This window comes from Ursus americanus, chromosome 30, assembly GCF_024610735.1.
Source record: "Ursus americanus isolate L20-20 chromosome 30, mUrsAme1.1.p, whole genome shotgun sequence".
Taxonomy (NCBI): Eukaryota; Metazoa; Chordata; class Mammalia; order Carnivora; family Ursidae; genus Ursus; species Ursus americanus.
The window spans coordinates 5880074-5896906 of record NC_142156.1 but is presented as its reverse complement, the minus strand read 5'-3'; the positions used below and the strand labels follow the sequence as shown (position 1 = coordinate 5896906).

Below are 16833 nucleotides of genomic sequence, written 5' to 3'. Positions count from 1 at the left end.
GGCTTGTGACCCTTGTTGGGCCCTCCTTGCAGCTTCCCACCTGTCCCTGACAGTGCCCTTGCTGCGGCATGGAGAGACTTGCTTTTGCCCAGACAGCCAGTGTCTCACAGCAGAGCCAGGGCCAGACACCAGGGCTCAGGGTGGTCACTCAGCTCCTCCCAGATCAGGCAGGGAATTTCTGAATAGCCCCCAGGGGGCTGAGGGCTCTCAGGAGCAGGGACCAGGGTAGCGGAGTGGCGGAGTGTGGGTTTGGAATTGGGCTCGGGGTACCCCCAATCTAGGCACCTGAGGGCCTTGGCTCTCTGCCCCTCACTGTACCCAGGCTCTGTAGAAGGTTTTTGGGCAGTGGCTGCAGACCCACCCAGAGGAGGGGGGATGGGGTGGCGGGAGAGTTTGGGCAGGCTCCGGCAGAGGGACTAGAGAACCCAGGGCCCCTGTCTTGGCCCGGCCTTGCTGTGGGTGGAGAGGGCTATGTTACACTCTGGCGTGCTCGTGGGGATGGGAGGTGTGGATGTGCAGATGTGCTTCCAGAGGCAGGGATGGGATTAGGGCATCTGGCCTAAAGCCTGCCACCCTAGGGAATGAGTTGGGCCTGCCTGGGTGCATGTGTATCCCAGGGCCATGGTGGAGGTGCCAGGGCAAGGCTGAAAAGCAAGCTAATCGGATCCGGAAAAATCCCTGGCAGCCATGCGGATGTGGAATTTTCCCCATTCCAGAGTCGCCCAGTAATGGCGGGGGCAGCGGGGCTCTGACACAGCCCATGACCCACTGAGTGGCCAGCCCATGCCCCACTGTGCAATGCCCACAGCTGGGGCTGCACATTCCCAACCTAGGTGGGCATTAGTTCCCATCCTTGGTCCTCCTCTGTGGTGAGGAGGGAAACCAGGTACTGAAAGAAGGTGGCCCATGGATGGGGCACCTGCATGCTGATGGTGCTATGCTCAGCCCTTATGGACACCGTAGAGAGGAGGGGTCAGCGGAGACCTCCTAGAGCATGACTGGTTGGAGATGGGTCCCTCGCCTGAGCTTCCCTCAAGGGATTCTGGCCCCCTCTCCTCCCTTCTCATCTACATTTTAGACCCCAAACGTGTGTCCCCAGCAGGAGGCCATACCTCACATTGGATATTCAGGGCTCCGGAGCCCCCAATAAAAGTTCGGCAACTAGTCTAGCCACCTCCTTTTGCCCAGAGCTCGGCTGCCCTCATCACCACCACCACGCCACCCCGTTTCCCAGGCACCCTCGAATCCCCTTCCGGGGCTGGGAGCTCAGCCGAGCTTCAGGGTCCAGCGGTGGGACAATGGCCCCGTTGGCGCTTCCGAGACAAACGCGCCTTGTTGAGCCGGCGGCGGGGGCGCGGCGTTGCGCTCGGGGACGCTGAATGCGGCTTCTGTGCGTCCCGGCTGGGCGCGGAGGGGCCGGGAGGGGGCCGGGGCCAGGCCGCCTATTGGCCGCAGCACCGGGGGACGGGCCAGGCTGGCGGCCGCACCTGGCTGGGGTGAGTGTGGCGGCGGCGGCGGCGGCGGCGGGAGCATGGTCCAGGCCCGGTGGAGTCGGGGGCCCGGGCGGGTACGCCCCGCCGCCTAGTGAGCGCCCGGGCGCCGCGGCCCGGGACCGAAGCAGCCACGCCAGGCCCGAGGAGAACCGGGCCAAGGTATGTCCTGGGGGCCCAGCACCCACTGCCTGCTTGTGCCGTGTCTGGGTTGCAGCCGGCACTACCCAGACCTCCAAACTGGGACAGGGGGAGTCAGACTCTCAGACCTGAGTGGCGTGGGAGTGCTAACAACTGCTCCAGGGTCCCGGTGCCCAGCGGGCTGACAGAGAGGGGGCAGCTGGAGGGCACGTTGATGTGTGCCCTGCCCTTGGTTTCTTCCTCACAGCCCCCTTGCCAGGGTTTTCCCAGACCTTGGACATGGGTGGGTGGGGCTGGCGCTGGGCTGGGACTGGAAGTCCATTAATGATTAATCTTGGACACAGCCGCCTGAGCCCTGGGGGAGGAAGGGCAGGGATCTCCCCTGTTCTCAGCGCTCTCCAGAAGGGGTGTTTGGGGAGGGGGGAAAATTGGACCAGGGACTGGGGACCAGGGGGAGGGATGGATCCCCCTCTGCTTGGGGAAGGCCCTGTCCTATACCACAAAGGGGGCAAGGCCACCAAAGAGAAGCTTGTGGAAATGGGACAAGCCCTGATATCCAGGAAGGGCCCATAGGAAATGCAGCCCGTTGAGTTTCCAGGACCAATGGCCAGGAGGGGGTCCTCCTTGGTCTGCCCCCTCATTATCAAGCCGGTACTTGGTCACAGCACAGAGCAAGACTGTGTTCTCTTCCCAGTAGGGCCCCTCTTCCCACCTTCCTAGAGCAGGAGAGGTGATGATCGCAAATCTGGCTACAGTAAGCCACACGAGTAGGAGGGAGGGAGAAGGGAGAAGGGAGAGAGGGCCACAGGCCTGACACCTGATCGCTAGGGTTGCTAAGGTGACAGGTGCCATGAAAATCCTCAGGAAGACAGTCCAGTTGGGAGAATCCAACCTCCTCCTTTACCAAGGGGGTGACCTGAGGCCCAGAGAGGGTAAGGCCACGGGCAGGCCTGGGCTAGAGCAGCCCCGGTAGTGCTGCACTGTACTTTGCCCTGCAAAGGAGGGCATTCCCATTATCCTTAGGGGGAAACTGAGGCCCAGGGTGATTCAGTGACTTGCCCAAGGTCATGCATAGTTCAAAGGTGGCTGAGTTGACTACGAATCACAGGAGTCTTGTACCAGCCTTGTCCCAGCCGGCATCTCAGGACTGCAGCCCTGCTCAAGACCTCTCTGCTGCTCTGGGGTCCTAGGCTCTTGAATCTGCCTGCGCCGCCCCAAACCCCTAGTTCAGGACCCCTCCCCCCCCTTGCCTTCCTAGCTCCCAGCTCTGCCTGACACTCGGGGGGTGGGCAGGCTGCTACCCTGGGAGCAGAGACAACAGAGCCCTGTTCCCAGCTGCCACCTCGGGCTGCTTCATTCCCTGCTTCTCACTCAGGCAGAGCCCTGCCTGAAGGAAGCTCCCTGTGGACAAAGGAGCCCGCCTGCTTCCTGCGTATCCCCTTGTCCAGTGGGCATGGGTCTGCTGTTTGAGAGCATGGGGCGGATGCCCCCTTGTCACCCAGCAAGAAAGGAGTGTTTTCCTGACAGTCCCCACTCCGGGCTCTACGGGGACTGAGTGTGTCACCCCGGTGAGAGGCAATGATTAACCTAAGTGACTGAGGGACAGATGGAATTCCAGGCACGGCAGCAGGCCGGTGAAGGGCTTCTTGCTTCACGTGGACTGGGTGACGAATATGGGAAGAACAACCCCTTTTATGAGGGCTATTCTACTCCAGACAGGAAGGGCAGGAGTGAGCAGAGGTGCCCGTGGGGGTCAGTGGGCTGGGGGCTGGAGGAATCATCAGGTGAGGAGCGATGGTTGGGAAGAACTGGGGTCCCAGGTGACACCTTCTCTCCCACCTGCCAGTTCCGGGTGGCTTGGGCACTCTCAGACCTGATCCCAGCAGTGCCCTGACTTGCCATGGGGCCTTAGGCAGATCCTTTCCTATCCGTGCCTCAGTTTCCCTCAATGCGAAATCTGGGGGTGAGGGAACTTGGGTCTGGAGCATGGGAAATATGGGGGTCTGGATGAGGAGGGTTGCGTTCCAGGAGTCTGCACTGTTTCTTCTGCCAAGTGGGTCTAGAAGGGTCATGATAATAATCCGAGGTATGAGCAAAGGGCTCTATATGCCTCATCCCATTTGATCCTCATAGCGAACCCTGAGAGGGGCAAAATATTCCCACTGTTAAGAAGCTGAGGCTCAGAGCAGGGAAGTCGCCTGCCCGAGATCACCCAGCTGGGGACTGGTGGAGTCAGAATTCATAGCCAGAGCGTCTCAGCCTCTCCAGGAGGGGAGAGGCAGGTGGGCAGATCACGGCATTGTGCATAGCAAGTGCTCAGCTCCTCTTAAAAACCTTTATACTGTTACATATATTTATGCAAATGAGTGCATGACATTCCTTTAAAAAAACATCTCAGTCATGCTAGAAGGTACAGCGAATGATATTACCAACTTCCACATGCTCACCTCTGGCGTTCTCAGTAACTGGGAGCTAGTAAAGAAACCACTGACTTCTTGGTTACCCTGTGTGTTACCCCTCTGAAGCCACTTTGGGGCATCTCAGCCCTGGTGATGGCTTCGCCCAGACAAGGCAGTGTAGCAGGAAGAGCTCGCTTGTAGTTCTGACTTTGCCGGTTAGCCCCCCTCCACCTCGCTGTGTGTTGCCACTCATCCCTTGGCTAGCAGGTGACTCTGGGAAGTCTGTGGGGGTCCCAGGCATGGTTGCCATTTGAAACAGTAGAGATAGGTGACCCTGCAAGATCAAAAAGTGCCTTCTGAATCATCAAAGAACATTGCCCTCTTCTCAGTCAGCTGCTGGACCTGGTACCCAGCTGGCAGCCATTCCCCAAGCCCCGGGGGCAGGCAGGAGGGGCAAGACGTCAGGGCTGACAGTCTAGGGGTGGTCCTGTGAGCCAGCAAGTGGGGTTCCGCTGAATTCCCTCTCTGGGTGATCCTCCCCAGCAAGTGGGGTTCCGCTGAATTCCCTCTCTGGGTGATCCTCCCCATCTCTACTCCAGCACCCCACTCCAGAGGGGCAGAGCGAGGAGGCTTCTGGGTCCTTGCAGGGCACTGTCCAGGGCTCCTGGGTGAAGGGCCAACCTCTCCCATCTGCACCTTTAACTGTGCTGCCCACACTTGCCAGCTTCTCTGCCCCAGGCCCCTGCTGCCTCCTCCCCACTTTAGGACCCTGAGGCTCGGAGAGGGCTGTGGTCGCACAGGCGGGTGGGGTATGGCTCATATCAGCCGCTTCTCTCTCCTCCTCCAGCCGGACTGCAGTTTTTCAAAAGTGGAAGTATCTTTATTTTTCATTTTAATTTTTTCCCACAGTAATACAGACTCTTTGTAAAGCAAAATCATATGTGTGTATGTATATATATTTTGACTTCATTATATATTGTGGACATCATTTACATGAGGACATAATAAACCATGGAGTGAATGTCATGTAATATTTTTAACCATCCCCTATTGTTAGACATTAGTTTCTATCTTTCCCCTTTGCTAAACATTTGCACCCACCTCAGATCTCCTGTTAGATTATCTTCCGTGAACAAATTACCACAGATGGAATTGCTGGGTCTGAAGATGGGCACCTTAGAACTATAATAGTTGCTGTCAAATATGCAGTCCGAGCACTGTAGGGGGAGTCTTGTTGCTTCACTTTTCAAGTCTCCTCCAGTGTCCCCATGAGATTCCCTTCTAGCTACAAGAAATAGCCCTCGGCCACTCTCACCCCATCACCTTGTCTTCCAGAACCCTGTTCTCATGTGTGCGCACTGAGCAAACAGCATGGATGCCCATCAGTCAGGGAGTGGTTCGTGGGGAGTAGTGTTCCACACATTGTTCTGCAGCCAGTGGCTTTAAGAGGCCCCTTTGTCTTTATCTCCTTGGGGGACTCTTGCTCTCCCTGCAGGGCTTTTCACCTTCCTCCCCCTTTCTCTGGCGATTCCATCTGCTTCTCTGACCTCAGATCCCACCTCTGTGCCCATGGCTCCCAATCTCTTTCCCCTGAGGTCTCCCTCTTGTGCTCCAGGTAAGGGGTCTTACTGCTCTTGGCATCCCACACATCCCTCAGACTCAACTTGTCCAAATTGAAACTGACATTGCCCACCCAACCCCAATATGAAACTTACCCCTCTCTTAGCTTCCCCCACTCAAGGGCGAGCTCCACCCCCAGCCAGCTCCACCCCTGGTTACCCCAACAGGGGTTCTTCCTTTCCCTCCTCCACACCCTATCATTCACCAAATGTTGTCTATGCCATGGCCTACCGATGGTTCCAGTTCATTCCCAGCTGTGTTGGTCCAGGTCATTTCACACCTAGACAGCTATAACAACCACTGCTGGCTTCTCCCAGTCCTTCCCCAGCCCTACTGTTCATTTTCCATCCAGCAGCCTGATGGGAATCCCATCTCCTCACTTCTCTGCTGAAGAATTTCCAGGGTTCCCCATTGCCCACAGGATCCAGGCCAGAGTCCTTAGCATGCTTCCCTGAGACCCTGTGTCTCCTGCCTGCCCCTGCCCCTGCCCCCTTTCTGGCTGTGCCTCTAGTCTCCCCTGCACATCCATCCTCTAACATATGCACATACTGGACACTCCAGCCAAGCTGAACATTTGTTAGTTTCTCAGTGGCCTTGGGTCTCTGCACACGCTTTTCTCTCTGCCTGGCTCATTCCAGGGTAACAAGTGCATTAGTTAATGCTAGGTGCTGTAACAGACAAGCCCCAACTTCCGAAAGGCTAACACAGTGGCAGTTACGAGTTGTTATTTTCATGAGATCTAATCGGGTGTTTCGTGCGTGTTGATGCGAATACCAGCCTCCTCCCATCTCATGGCCCCGCCCATCTCCAGATCTTTAGAAATGGCCCCATTCATCCATCCAATTTACGGGAAAGGAGAACACAGAGAAGGTCCGCCCACCTAACCTCAACAGCTATTATTCTGCTCACATTCCATTGGCCAGAATTCGGTTGCACGAGGACACTGAACCACCAAGGAGGATGGGAAATGTAGTTTAGCCATGTACTCGGGGAGAAAAGGGGGCTAACTGCCTTTGGAAAACAGAAAAGACATAGCAGCTTCTGCTACCTGGGGCCCCTAACCCCAGGAAGCCTCCCTGAGCATGCTCTACCTGCCCCCCAGGCTGGATCAGGTGTTTGCGTTCCAGCGAGCCCCTCCAACGTGTCCTCTGTCACAGCACCTGCGGCTGCCTGTCTTCTCACCCCCATGACTGTGAGCCCAGAACTCTGGCACGGGAATCATGAACCAGCGCCAGGCACAGTGCAGGTGCTCCCTAAATAACTGTGGAACAGATCAATTTAAAACTCGTGGTCACAAAAAGATGTCCACAATCTATTGACATGGGAGAGTCAATAGATTAAGTTAAAAACAAAATGCGCTCCCCCAGAGAGACCCCTTCTAGCATCTGTATGGGTTTATAGACAGAAAAAATGTGGGGAGGCTTGTGCTAAAGTTTTAAGGGCGGTGACCTCTGGGGATGGAGCTCTTTTCATTGTCTTCTTTACATTTTTCCATAATTGTCTGAATTTTTTTTTTTTTACGGTAATCATGTACTGCTTTTATCATTAAAAACTTTTTTTTTTTTTTTTTTTGGCTGGGGTTGGGGGAGACCCAGCCAGAGATGCTGTCACTATCGATACCCTGAGAAGAGAACCCCCTGGCAGGGCTGGAAATGTGGGTTCTGCTATCAGTGCTTCCTACTCTAGAAAGCTCTGCTTCACATGGCTCTTCTTTACCTGCCTTCCCACCCCACGGCAACCTCACCTTTTGTTCAAGAGCCTGACCTCCACTCCCTCCTGCCCAAGACCCTTAACCTCTTGTGACTTGGGGCTTGTCACATGGCGTCCTCGAGCTTTAGCTCCCTCCTCTATAAAGTAGGGGCGGTAACAGGGCAAGGGTTATGAAGTTGTGTGATGCATGGGAAGTCTTGAGCACAGGACCAGACTCTGTTTGGTCAAGAGGCCATACTCATAAACCACCTCTCTGCTGTTTGATACCAGCTCTGCCCTGCCTCACCTCCTGCCCCCATATATTTATTTATCTGTTTTCAAACTAGCTCAGTCCAGAACAGATGAGACAACTCTACTCCGTGCCAATCCAGCCCACAGAGAGATATGGACTCTGGTCCTCCCTGTGGCTGGTTAAGCTCTGGTATTTCGTGGAGCCTTGACGGCTGCTCCCAGGCTGGGTGGGGCTGCGGGGGGTGGGGGAGGGCAAAGTGTTGAGCAGTGTCAGAGGCCTGCTGCTTCCTGGGAGGACCCGGCAGCTGGTCCACCTATGAAAGTGCTCCGTGTGAGATAAATGCCTCTCACAGTAATGATTACTATTAACCTTGGTCCCTAGAGCCCCTGTGCCTGACGGAAGGATGTGAGGTGCTTTTCTGGGCATCCTCTGTTCATGGCAAGGCCGAACCCAGACCCGAAGACAGACCTGAACCCAGCAAAGAGTGGGGTGTAAGAGATTTCGGCGCCTCAGGTGAGCCTGAGGGCCCTTGGGGTTTAGGACAGGGCCCCTAGAACTGCCTCTTCTTGCCAAGACCCTGGGAAGGCTTGGCCCCTGCAGCGGGCCCGAGTCCCTCCAGGCCGGCCCGCGGTGTCCCATGGACTGATCCCTCACACAGGGTGCAGGCAGGAGAGGCACAATCCGTATAGCCTCTTTGATGAAGGATTTGGAGCTCAGAGGTGAAATCTCATCAGACTGATCCTCCCAGAGCTGGTCAGGTTCTCTGCCCCCAGGACGACTTCCAGGTGAGTTGCTTGCTCCCGGGGCTCCACAGATTTTAGACAAACCTTGGTCTCTGGTTGCGTCTTGGCATCTCTAAGTCCTGAAATTTGGCAAGTCTGCATTTGGATTTCTGTCTGGCTCTGACTGTCCCCTGTTAACTGTGTGACCTTGGGCAGGTGAGTTCACCTCTCCGAGCCTTGGTTTCTTCACCTGGAGAGTGGGCTAATCACGGTGCTTAATGCATAGGGCAGCCGTGGGACTTAAATGAGAGGCAGTTCGAGGAGCAATTAGCCTCCCCGACTCTCTGCAGAGCTCTGCGGCTGCTTGTGTCCTTGGTCCAAGGACACCCAAGACCTTGCTGAGCCCTTGGGTGAAGGAGCTGCCTGGCTGTTGAGGTCTAGAGATAGTCAGGGACCACCTGCAAGGTGCCCCTGGCAGAGGGCCCGGGCAGCACCTGCAGGGTACAGACACATGCCACCTGCTATCCCCGCGGAGGGAACTCATGAATATTCACACCCGCTGGAGCGTGAGGGAGCCAGCCAGAATACTGCTGGGTGTCATTGGAGCGTTCCTGTTTCCCAGTGACCGCCGAGGCAGCCTGGGAGTCAGATGTGGCTCAGACAGGGAGAGGAAAGGGGCAGCCAACCACGGCCCAAGGTGAGTGTGTCTTTCTCCACCCCTGCACAGGGGTCCCTGGCGGAGCAGGACACCTGGGACCAAGGCCTGCCTGGTAGTGCTGCTGTAGGACAGAAGGTTTACCATCCTGGGCTCGGTTTCCCTCTGTGCATGCCGTGGGGATGAGTCCTGTTTCTCCTTCGTTCTCTAGAGGGTGCTGGTCCAAACGAACAGGAGGATTGCTGGGCCTGGCCAGGAGCCAGCTGTCAGCATAGATGGAGGGTGATGTGGCTAGGGTAAGCAAGGATAGGAATAGAAGGGGTGGGCTGGGGAGAGGGAACCATCAGCCCTGAGTGCCTGGGACTGTCACCACCATAGGCAGAGAAAGAGAGACCGAGGTTCTGGTTCTGTCTGCTGTGGCTGTGCTGTGTGACCTTGAGGGTGGCCCTGCCCTCTCTGAGCCTTAGCCTCCCTGCTGTGCTGTCTTCCTGATTGGAGGCTATGAAGCTCGGGCCACACTGTTACTGTCCCTGGTACCGCATGGCCTTGGACCTGGGGCTGTCGGCTGACTGCAAGCCTCCATCATGGGCCATGGGCATACACCTTGAAGGGGCGATAACTGGGAGTTTGGGAGGGCAATCATAATGATGATAGTAGTAATGATGGCCACCCATGCCCAGGGAGTGTCTGCTCTATGCGAGCCCTGTGCTGGTCACTTTCCTTGTGGGACAGGGAAGATCTGCATAGTGCCCTGTGATGGAGGGGGAGTTGGCATCATCATTTTAGAGGAGAATCTGAGACCCAGAGAGGGACACAGCCTTGCCTAGGGCACACAGAAAGGAAGCAGCAGAACTAGGTCTCAAACCCAGGCCCCTGGCCCCAATATGTATGACTCACACATGTGGCTCTCACACTCTTGTGTTAATCCCGGCTACATTCTGCCCTGAGGGTCCTGGGGGTCATTCATCAAACATTTACCTGGTGCCAGGCTCCGACAGCGCAGGGATGAGTTATCTTTGGGCTTGCCTGCCGCTGAGCACAGAGGGGATCTCTCCTCCCATAAGGCTGGGCCTGGGAACCTGGGCCCTGGTCAATAGTGATGATAATAATAATTAATATGTATCGATCTCTGCTTGTGTACATGCATTCTCTCATTCCGATCGCAGTCTCATGACTGTTCCTCTCAGCCAGGCTCCTGGCTGCCAGCCAGCCCCTGTCTGGACCTTGGTCTACCCAGGGACTCTGCCTATGGTTACCAAGGGCCCTATGTGGGCCGATCTTGGTGCTGTGTGTCCATCGTACACGTGAGGAGGCTAAGACGGAGAGGCTAAGCAGCGTGCCCAATTTCACAGAGGCCAGGGAGCGAGGGAGCCACCAGCCTCAAATGCCTCGGGCTGCTGACACAGTAGGGACCAGCCACCAGGGCCCCCGATGGTTCTCCACTTTTCCTCCCGGCTGCCCTGGCCCAGCCCACAGAGGCCAGACCCTGCTGTGCTGCTGGGACAGAGCCCCATTAGCCACACGTCGGCCTCCTGTGGTGGCTCTTCTGGCTGCACACATCCTTCCTGCGGGCCTGGGACATGCCAGGCAGGGGCTGCCACGGACAGAGCTGGAAGGTGCATACTGAAGGCCGACAGACTTGGGCTTGAATCCCAGCCCTGCCCCCTGCCTTGCCGAGTGACCCTGGGCAAGTCACATCACTTCCTGGAACCTTGGTTTCCGCATCTGCAAAATGGGGGTGACAGTGGGGTCAGCCTGCTGGGAGAGCTGAGCAGAAACAGGGAGATGCTCTGGAGAAGCCCCCGCCCAGGGCCTGGCTCCTAGCAGGGGCTCGAAAGTGAAACCTGAGGGCAGGCATAGTTTCAGGAAGCCCAAGTGGCAGAGTGGACAAACAAATGAGTGAAGCCGAGATGGGGAGGTTGGGGGCGCTGTCCTGGGCCGGGCTGGGTGGAGCCTGATTGGTGGTTCTGGGAAGCTGGTCTGCCCCCTGCTGCTGGGCCTCCATCCCAGAGCCTCTGCCCTCAGCCTCCCAGATTTCCGGAAAGTGCCCTGGTGAGTGGGGCTGCTGGGGCAGGAGTGGGCCCTGGGGATTGGGGCAGGGCAGGAATTTTACCCTTCCCTGTTTTAAAGTCGGAGAACCTGCGGTCTAGGCCCCACTCAGGGATTGGGCCCGAGTCTGAGGCTCTGGCCTGGCCCAGGGCTCTGCCCTGCTTTCCACTGGCTCCCCCCGGGGTGAGGGGTGGCAGAAGCCCAGCTGGGGCACTTGATGCATGGAGCTGGTCTGTGCTGGGAGTGGGCAGCAGCCAGTCCCTGCTCAGCGGTGCCCACCCTGAGGGGAACAAAGACTGAGACCTGGAGCAGGTCGCCAGGGGCTCAGGAGGGAAACAGCCAACACTCTTTGAGAAATAACTATGTTCCAATTGCTTTCTTTGCCCCCTCCATCTCTGCAAGAGCCAGTGAGGGGGGGCTGTCAGCTTCCCAATTTTACAGATGAGAAAGTGAGGCTCCATGGGGGTTCCTGTGATTGAAACACAGGCTTGGTGGGGCGCCTGGGTGGCACAGCGGTTGAGCGTCTGCCTTCGGCTCAGGGCGTGATCCCGGCGTTATGAGATCGAGCCCCACGTCAGGCTCCTCCGCTATGAGCCTGCTTCTTCCTCTCCCACTCCCCCTGCTTGTGTTCCCTCTCTCGCTGGCTGTCTCTATCTCTGTCTAATAAATAAATAAAAATCTTAAAAAAAAAAAAAAAAAAAAAAAGAAACACAGGCTTGGGGCCTCCAGAGCCTGGGGTCAGCACCTCCCCCTCCCTGACTAGCCACCCAGACTGACTAGCCACCTTACCCCACCTTGCATTCTTTATCACCTATTATTTAAATATAATACCTTTTATTGCCCTTCTTTTAAATTAAAAAAGTAATACATGCTCCCTTTTAAAAAGCAATTGTTATAGAAATGCATAATATAGAAAAATATTCCCGTATATACCCCTTCTCCTCGCTATGCAGAGGATACTACTGTTAAAATTTAGAATACCGCCCTCCAGTTGTTTCTGGGCCTACATGTATACATATACGGGTTTGAGGGCATAGTGTTCTGGAACTTTCTTTTTTCACATTATTAGATCATGATGTGTTTTTGAGCCAGTCCACTTAGCTCTGTCTTGTTTTGTTATTGGGTACAAAGGACTCCATCTGGGAACAGGCCTTGGTTTGTGTAATAGTTACCCACTGATGGATGTTGAGGTCGTTTCTAATTTTTTAAATTTCTGACCAAGCTGCCATGAACACCATGCCATGTGGGACTTTGCCCAAGTGTTTCTGTAGAATCGTTTGATGGAACAAACTGCCCTCTGGAAACATTCTCCCCCGTTCTTATTTACCCCTGACTTGCCCACCTTGCCCACCTAGGAGTGAACGGAGATGCATTATTGTTGTGAGGGAGGCCAAATTCCCTCTTACATAGTTTCTTCCTCTGCACGTTGCTTCCTGTGATGAGAAATTTCTAGAGGATGAGTGGAAGACTCAGGGACTGGTGCTGCCTGGTGGGGTGGGGCCTGGAGTGCCCCTTCCCCGAGAAGAGTTTATGGGTGCCTTGGGTAACTTTCCCAGAGGGAAGTATGTGGGGTCCTCCTCCAGGTAGGCTACGTAGCCTCTGCCCCCAGGGATGGTGGGGACGTGCCCTGCGTATGGTCATGGGGCAGCACGCATGACTTCTTGTGGCCTGAGAGGCCCAAGGCCCCCATGCTGCATGTGTCAGAAGTGGAGTGGAAAGTTTTGAGCCCTGGTCTTACAGCTATGGGGAGGGAGGAAGGCGCCCTGAGCCCCGGCTCTGTCCTGGACTCCCATCCCTCAGCATGAACTACCCCCCTTACAGTCCATGTCTCAGTCCCCTGCTGTTAGGGTGGCCACAGTTAGACTAAAAGACTAGACCAAAAACTTCTCCCCAAACCCAAAACAAACAAAAGGACACCCAGTTAAGTGTAATTTTTAGATAAACATTGAATGATTTTTAGTATGTCCTGTGCAATATTAAAATTAAACAACTTTTGGGGCGCCTGGGTGGCTCCGTTGGTTAAGCGCCCAACTCTTGGTTTCGGCTCAGGTCATGATCTTGCGGTTGTGGGATCGAGCCCCATGTAGGGCTCTGCGCTCAGCACGGAGTCTGCTTCAGATCCTCTCTCCCTCTCTTTGCCTTTCTCCACCCTTGTGCATGTGCGCGCTCTCTAAAATAAATAAAATCTTTAAAAATAGATAAAATTACACAAATTTTATTGTTTATCTAGAATTCAGATTTACCTGGGCCACCCTGCGTGCTGGCAATCAGAGAGGAGGTAGGTGTGTGGGCAGAGGCCTGAGCCTCAGTTTCTCCATCTGCCTGCCCTACAGGCCCAGGGGCCCAGTCCCAGTGAAAAGAGATGAGGAGCCTCAGCCCTTCACTGGGCAGCTGGGAAGGGTGGCACAGGGAACAGGTGGCACTGGTTGGGTCTTTTGAAAGGTGGGCGATTCAGGCCCTGGGAGGCCCCTGACCCCTCCTTGTGAATAGCCCTGGCCCTAGGCCTGGGGCAGGGGGGACAGGGCACTGGGAGAGGGTCTTCTTTTCCATCTTAGAAAATGATCTCATTATGAAGCCCCAAAATGTATGAACTGATGACACCCAGGTACCCACCCTACCCCTCAGCTTAAAAATTAAAACTGAACCAGGCAGCAGAACCTTCTTCCTTCCCCATCCCCCAGTCTCTCTCTGCACTGGCTTTGCCCACCATCTCTGTCTGCACCCCTGTCGCATGTCTCTCCATGTGTTTGTCTCTCTGTCCCTCTGTGGACCTTGCTGGGGGGCCATAGAGCTGGCAAAGGGCAGTCCCGATGTCGAAGGCTGCCCTCGACCCAGCCAGGCCTGGGGCAGCAGTGGAAGCTCCCTGGGGCTGGCCTGCTAACGCTTGCCCTGCTCTGTGACCCCGCAGGTGTCTGAGATGCCGCTGCCGCAGAAGAAGCGCTGGGTGTCCATGGCCAAGGGGCTGGTGCTGGGGGCACTCTTCACCAGCTTCCTGCTGCTGCTGTATTCCTACGCTGCCCCCCCGCTGCACGCTGGCCTGGCCTCCACGTGAGTGGCCCTCCTGGGGGGCCAAGGGGTGGGGGCCGGAGGGGAGGGGGCACCCTGTGCCCTGCATCATGCTGTGCTGGGCAGAAATGGTGCTGCTGAGGGCAGAGTTGTGTAACCCTGGGCCTCAGTGTCCTCCTCCGTGAAGCGGGCCTAATAACAGAGCCTGCCTGATGGGGCATGAGGATCAAATCATGCTGTCCGTGTACAGGGCTGGGGTTATCATCATTGGAGGCCCCAGTGGGGCTGGGAGGTGGGGGTGACTTGTCCCACTGGCACAGGGCCCGGATTCAGACTGGGGTCTGTCTGCCTCCAAGCTTGCCTCCTCACCTTGAGGCTAGCCCACCCCCTCCTGGGGCTGCTCAGCCTAGGCCTGGCATGGTTTGAGAGGCCTGGCCTCTCAGTTGGTGGTATGAAGGTGAACCAGAAGAAATTACTGATAATTGACTATTTTTGTCAAAAACCGACCTACCAAATTTCATGTGGTCCAATCTAATGCTAATTCATGATAAATGTAGGACGTGGTGACCACGAAAGAGACAAGAACCAGCAGGCTTGTCTCACTTCGACCTCATACCAGCACCACAGATGGGCCTGATATATTCCCCATCTCACAGAGCAGGCATGTGAGGCCAAACAGACCAAACCACCCGGCCGAGCATCATCGCTTGGTCTGGTCCCCTGTCCTGGCTCACCTGCTACCCACCATCCCCAACAGCCCTGATCTTTAGACACCAGGGCGCTGGGGGTTCTGCAACCCGAGGGCCCCCAGCAGCCCCTGAGTCTCCCCCCACCATTCCACCCACAGCAGGACCCCAGAGGGCACAGCGCCCTGCTCCCCGGCGCCGGGTGAGTCCGAGGCGCCGGCCCCGGCCAACCGCTCTGCGGGAGGGTGCCAGCCTCGGCGCGACATCGTGTTCATGAAGACGCACAAGACGGCCAGCAGCACGCTGCTCAACATCCTGTTTCGCTTTGGCCAGAAGCACGGGCTCAAGTTCGCCTTCCCCAACGGCCGCAACGACTTCGACTACCCGGCCTTCTTCGCGCGCAGCCTGGTGCAGGACTACCGGCCCGGCGCGTGCTTCAACATCATCTGTAACCACATGCGCTTCCACTACGACGAGGTGCGCGGGCTGGTGCCGCCCAACGCCACGTTCATCACCGTGCTCCGCGACCCCGCCCGCCTCTTCGAGTCCTCCTTCCACTACTTCGGCTCGGTGGTGCCCTTCACGTGGAAGCTCTCGGGCCGCGACAAGCTGGCCGAGTTCCTGCAGGACCCAGACCGCTACTATGACCCCAACGGCTACAACGCCCACTACCTCCGCAACCTGCTCTTCTTCGACCTGGGCTACGACAGCGGCCTGGACCCCGGCGACCCGCAGGTGCAGGAGCACATCCTGGAGGTGGAGCGCCGCTTCCACCTGGTGCTCCTGCAGGAGTACTTCGACGAGTCCCTGGTGCTGCTCAAGGACCTGCTGTGCTGGGAGCTGGAGGACGTGCTCTACTTCAAGCTCAACGCCCGCCGCGCCTCGGCCGTGCCCCGCCTCTCCGGGGAGCTGTACCGGCGCGCCACGGCCTGGAACGTGCTGGACGCCCGCCTCTACCGCCACTTCAACGCCAGCTTCTGGCGCAAGGTGGAGGCGTTCGGGCGGGAGCGCATGGCCCGCGAGGTGGCCGCGCTGCGGCGCGCCAACGAGCGCATGCGGCGCATCTGCATCGACGGGGGCCGCGCCGTGGACGCCGCCGCCATCCAGGACTCGGCCATGCAGCCCTGGCAGCCGCTGGGCGCCAAGTCCATCCTCGGCTACAACCTCAAGAAGAGCATCGGGCAGCGGCACGCGCAGCTCTGCCGTCGCATGCTCACGCCTGAGATCCAGTACCTGATGGACCTTGGCGTCAACCTGTGGGTCACTAAGCTCTGGAAGCTCATCCGGGACTTTCTGAGGTGGTGACGCCCCGCCCACCGGCGGCCCCCTCTGCCCCCCGGATCGCTGAGGGGGCGCTGGGCGGAGGGGGCCCACCGGCCTCCCCTGTGCCCTCCTGGTGCCACCCCAGCTCTGGGGGTGAGGTGGGGCTGCTGCGGGGACTGGGCCCACGGCACACAGGGCCTCAGATCAGTATTTGACTAATTCTAGCTTTTTTAAAAAGATTTAAATCCTCTTCCCTCCAAAAAAGAATGTTCTATTTCCTGCCTCCCCTTAAAGGGGAGAGTTCAGAAGTAAAGGCGTTTGATGTTGTGTTTTTTGTTAATCAGCCTCAGTGGTGCTGACTGGTGGGGCCCTGGGTGGGAGGTGCCTGATGAGGATGGGGGGACCCGCAGGAGAGCGGGGCGGGTGCCTGAGTATGTCTGTGGGACAGAGCCCAGTGTGTGGCAGGGTTTGGTGTGCACCTGTTTCGTGCTGAAGCCCTGTGTGGTTGAAGGACTCGCAGGAGCTACCAAGACCTGGAAGATCATGTGTGTGGGTGCGTGTGTGCGTGCGTGTGTGTGTGTGTGTGTGTGTGTGATCATCCTGGGGCTCTACCGGTCACCGACTCCAGCCCAGCACTGGTTATGTGTCCGGCATTAGGCTGAGCGGGTTATCTCAGTTCAGCTTCATCAAAACTCAGCAATGTGGGAACTGTCATTTCCTCATGCCAGTGATGAGGAAGGGAGCTCAGAGAGGGAAAGTCATCTGGCCAAGATCACACAGCAAGTAAGCAGTAGGACTGGAACAGGGGCCGGGGAGGATGCAGTGTGTGGCCAGATTAAGACAGAGTCTGTGTGTGTGTG

The 16833-nt window shown here is 56.9% G+C and overlaps 1 protein-coding gene across 5 annotated transcripts; it reads left to right on the top strand.

Moving 5' to 3' along the window:
- Window positions 1-1487: 1487 nt before the first annotated feature.
- On the top strand, window positions 1488-16313 carry GAL3ST1 (galactose-3-O-sulfotransferase 1). 5 transcript variants are annotated; one of them, XM_045791359.2, is made up of 4 exons: window positions 1526-1652; window positions 7974-8105; window positions 13927-14066; window positions 14872-16313. In XM_045791359.2, the coding sequence occupies exons 3-4, from the start codon at window positions 13936-13938 to the stop codon at window positions 16013-16015; spliced, it is 1275 nt and encodes a 424-aa protein (XP_045647315.1). In that variant the 5' UTR covers window positions 1526-1652; window positions 7974-8105; window positions 13927-13935; the 3' UTR covers window positions 16016-16313. The 5 variants fall into 5 exon arrangements, with proteins under 5 accessions (XP_087713341.1, XP_045647314.1, XP_045647315.1 ...); XM_087857215.1 differs by lacking the exon at window positions 7974-8105 and having other exon boundaries at window positions 1488-1652; window positions 14875-16313; XM_045791358.2 differs by lacking the exon at window positions 7974-8105 and having other exon boundaries at window positions 1488-1652.
- Window positions 16314-16833: the final 520 nt, after the last annotated feature.

Bases quoted from the DNA above. Each gene is read 5' to 3' on its own strand.
- GAL3ST1 (XM_045791356.2), top strand. From the start codon at position 8,964: ATGTGGCTCAGACAGGGAGAGGAAAGGGGCAGCCAACCACGGCCCAAG. The intron at 9,012-13,926 runs GTGAGTGTGTCT...GTGACCCCGCAG, and splicing joins GCAGCCAACCACGGCCCAAG to GTGTCTGAGATGCCGCTGCC. The intron at 14,067-14,871 runs GTGAGTGGCCCT...TTCCACCCACAG, and splicing joins CACGCTGGCCTGGCCTCCAC to CAGGACCCCAGAGGGCACAG.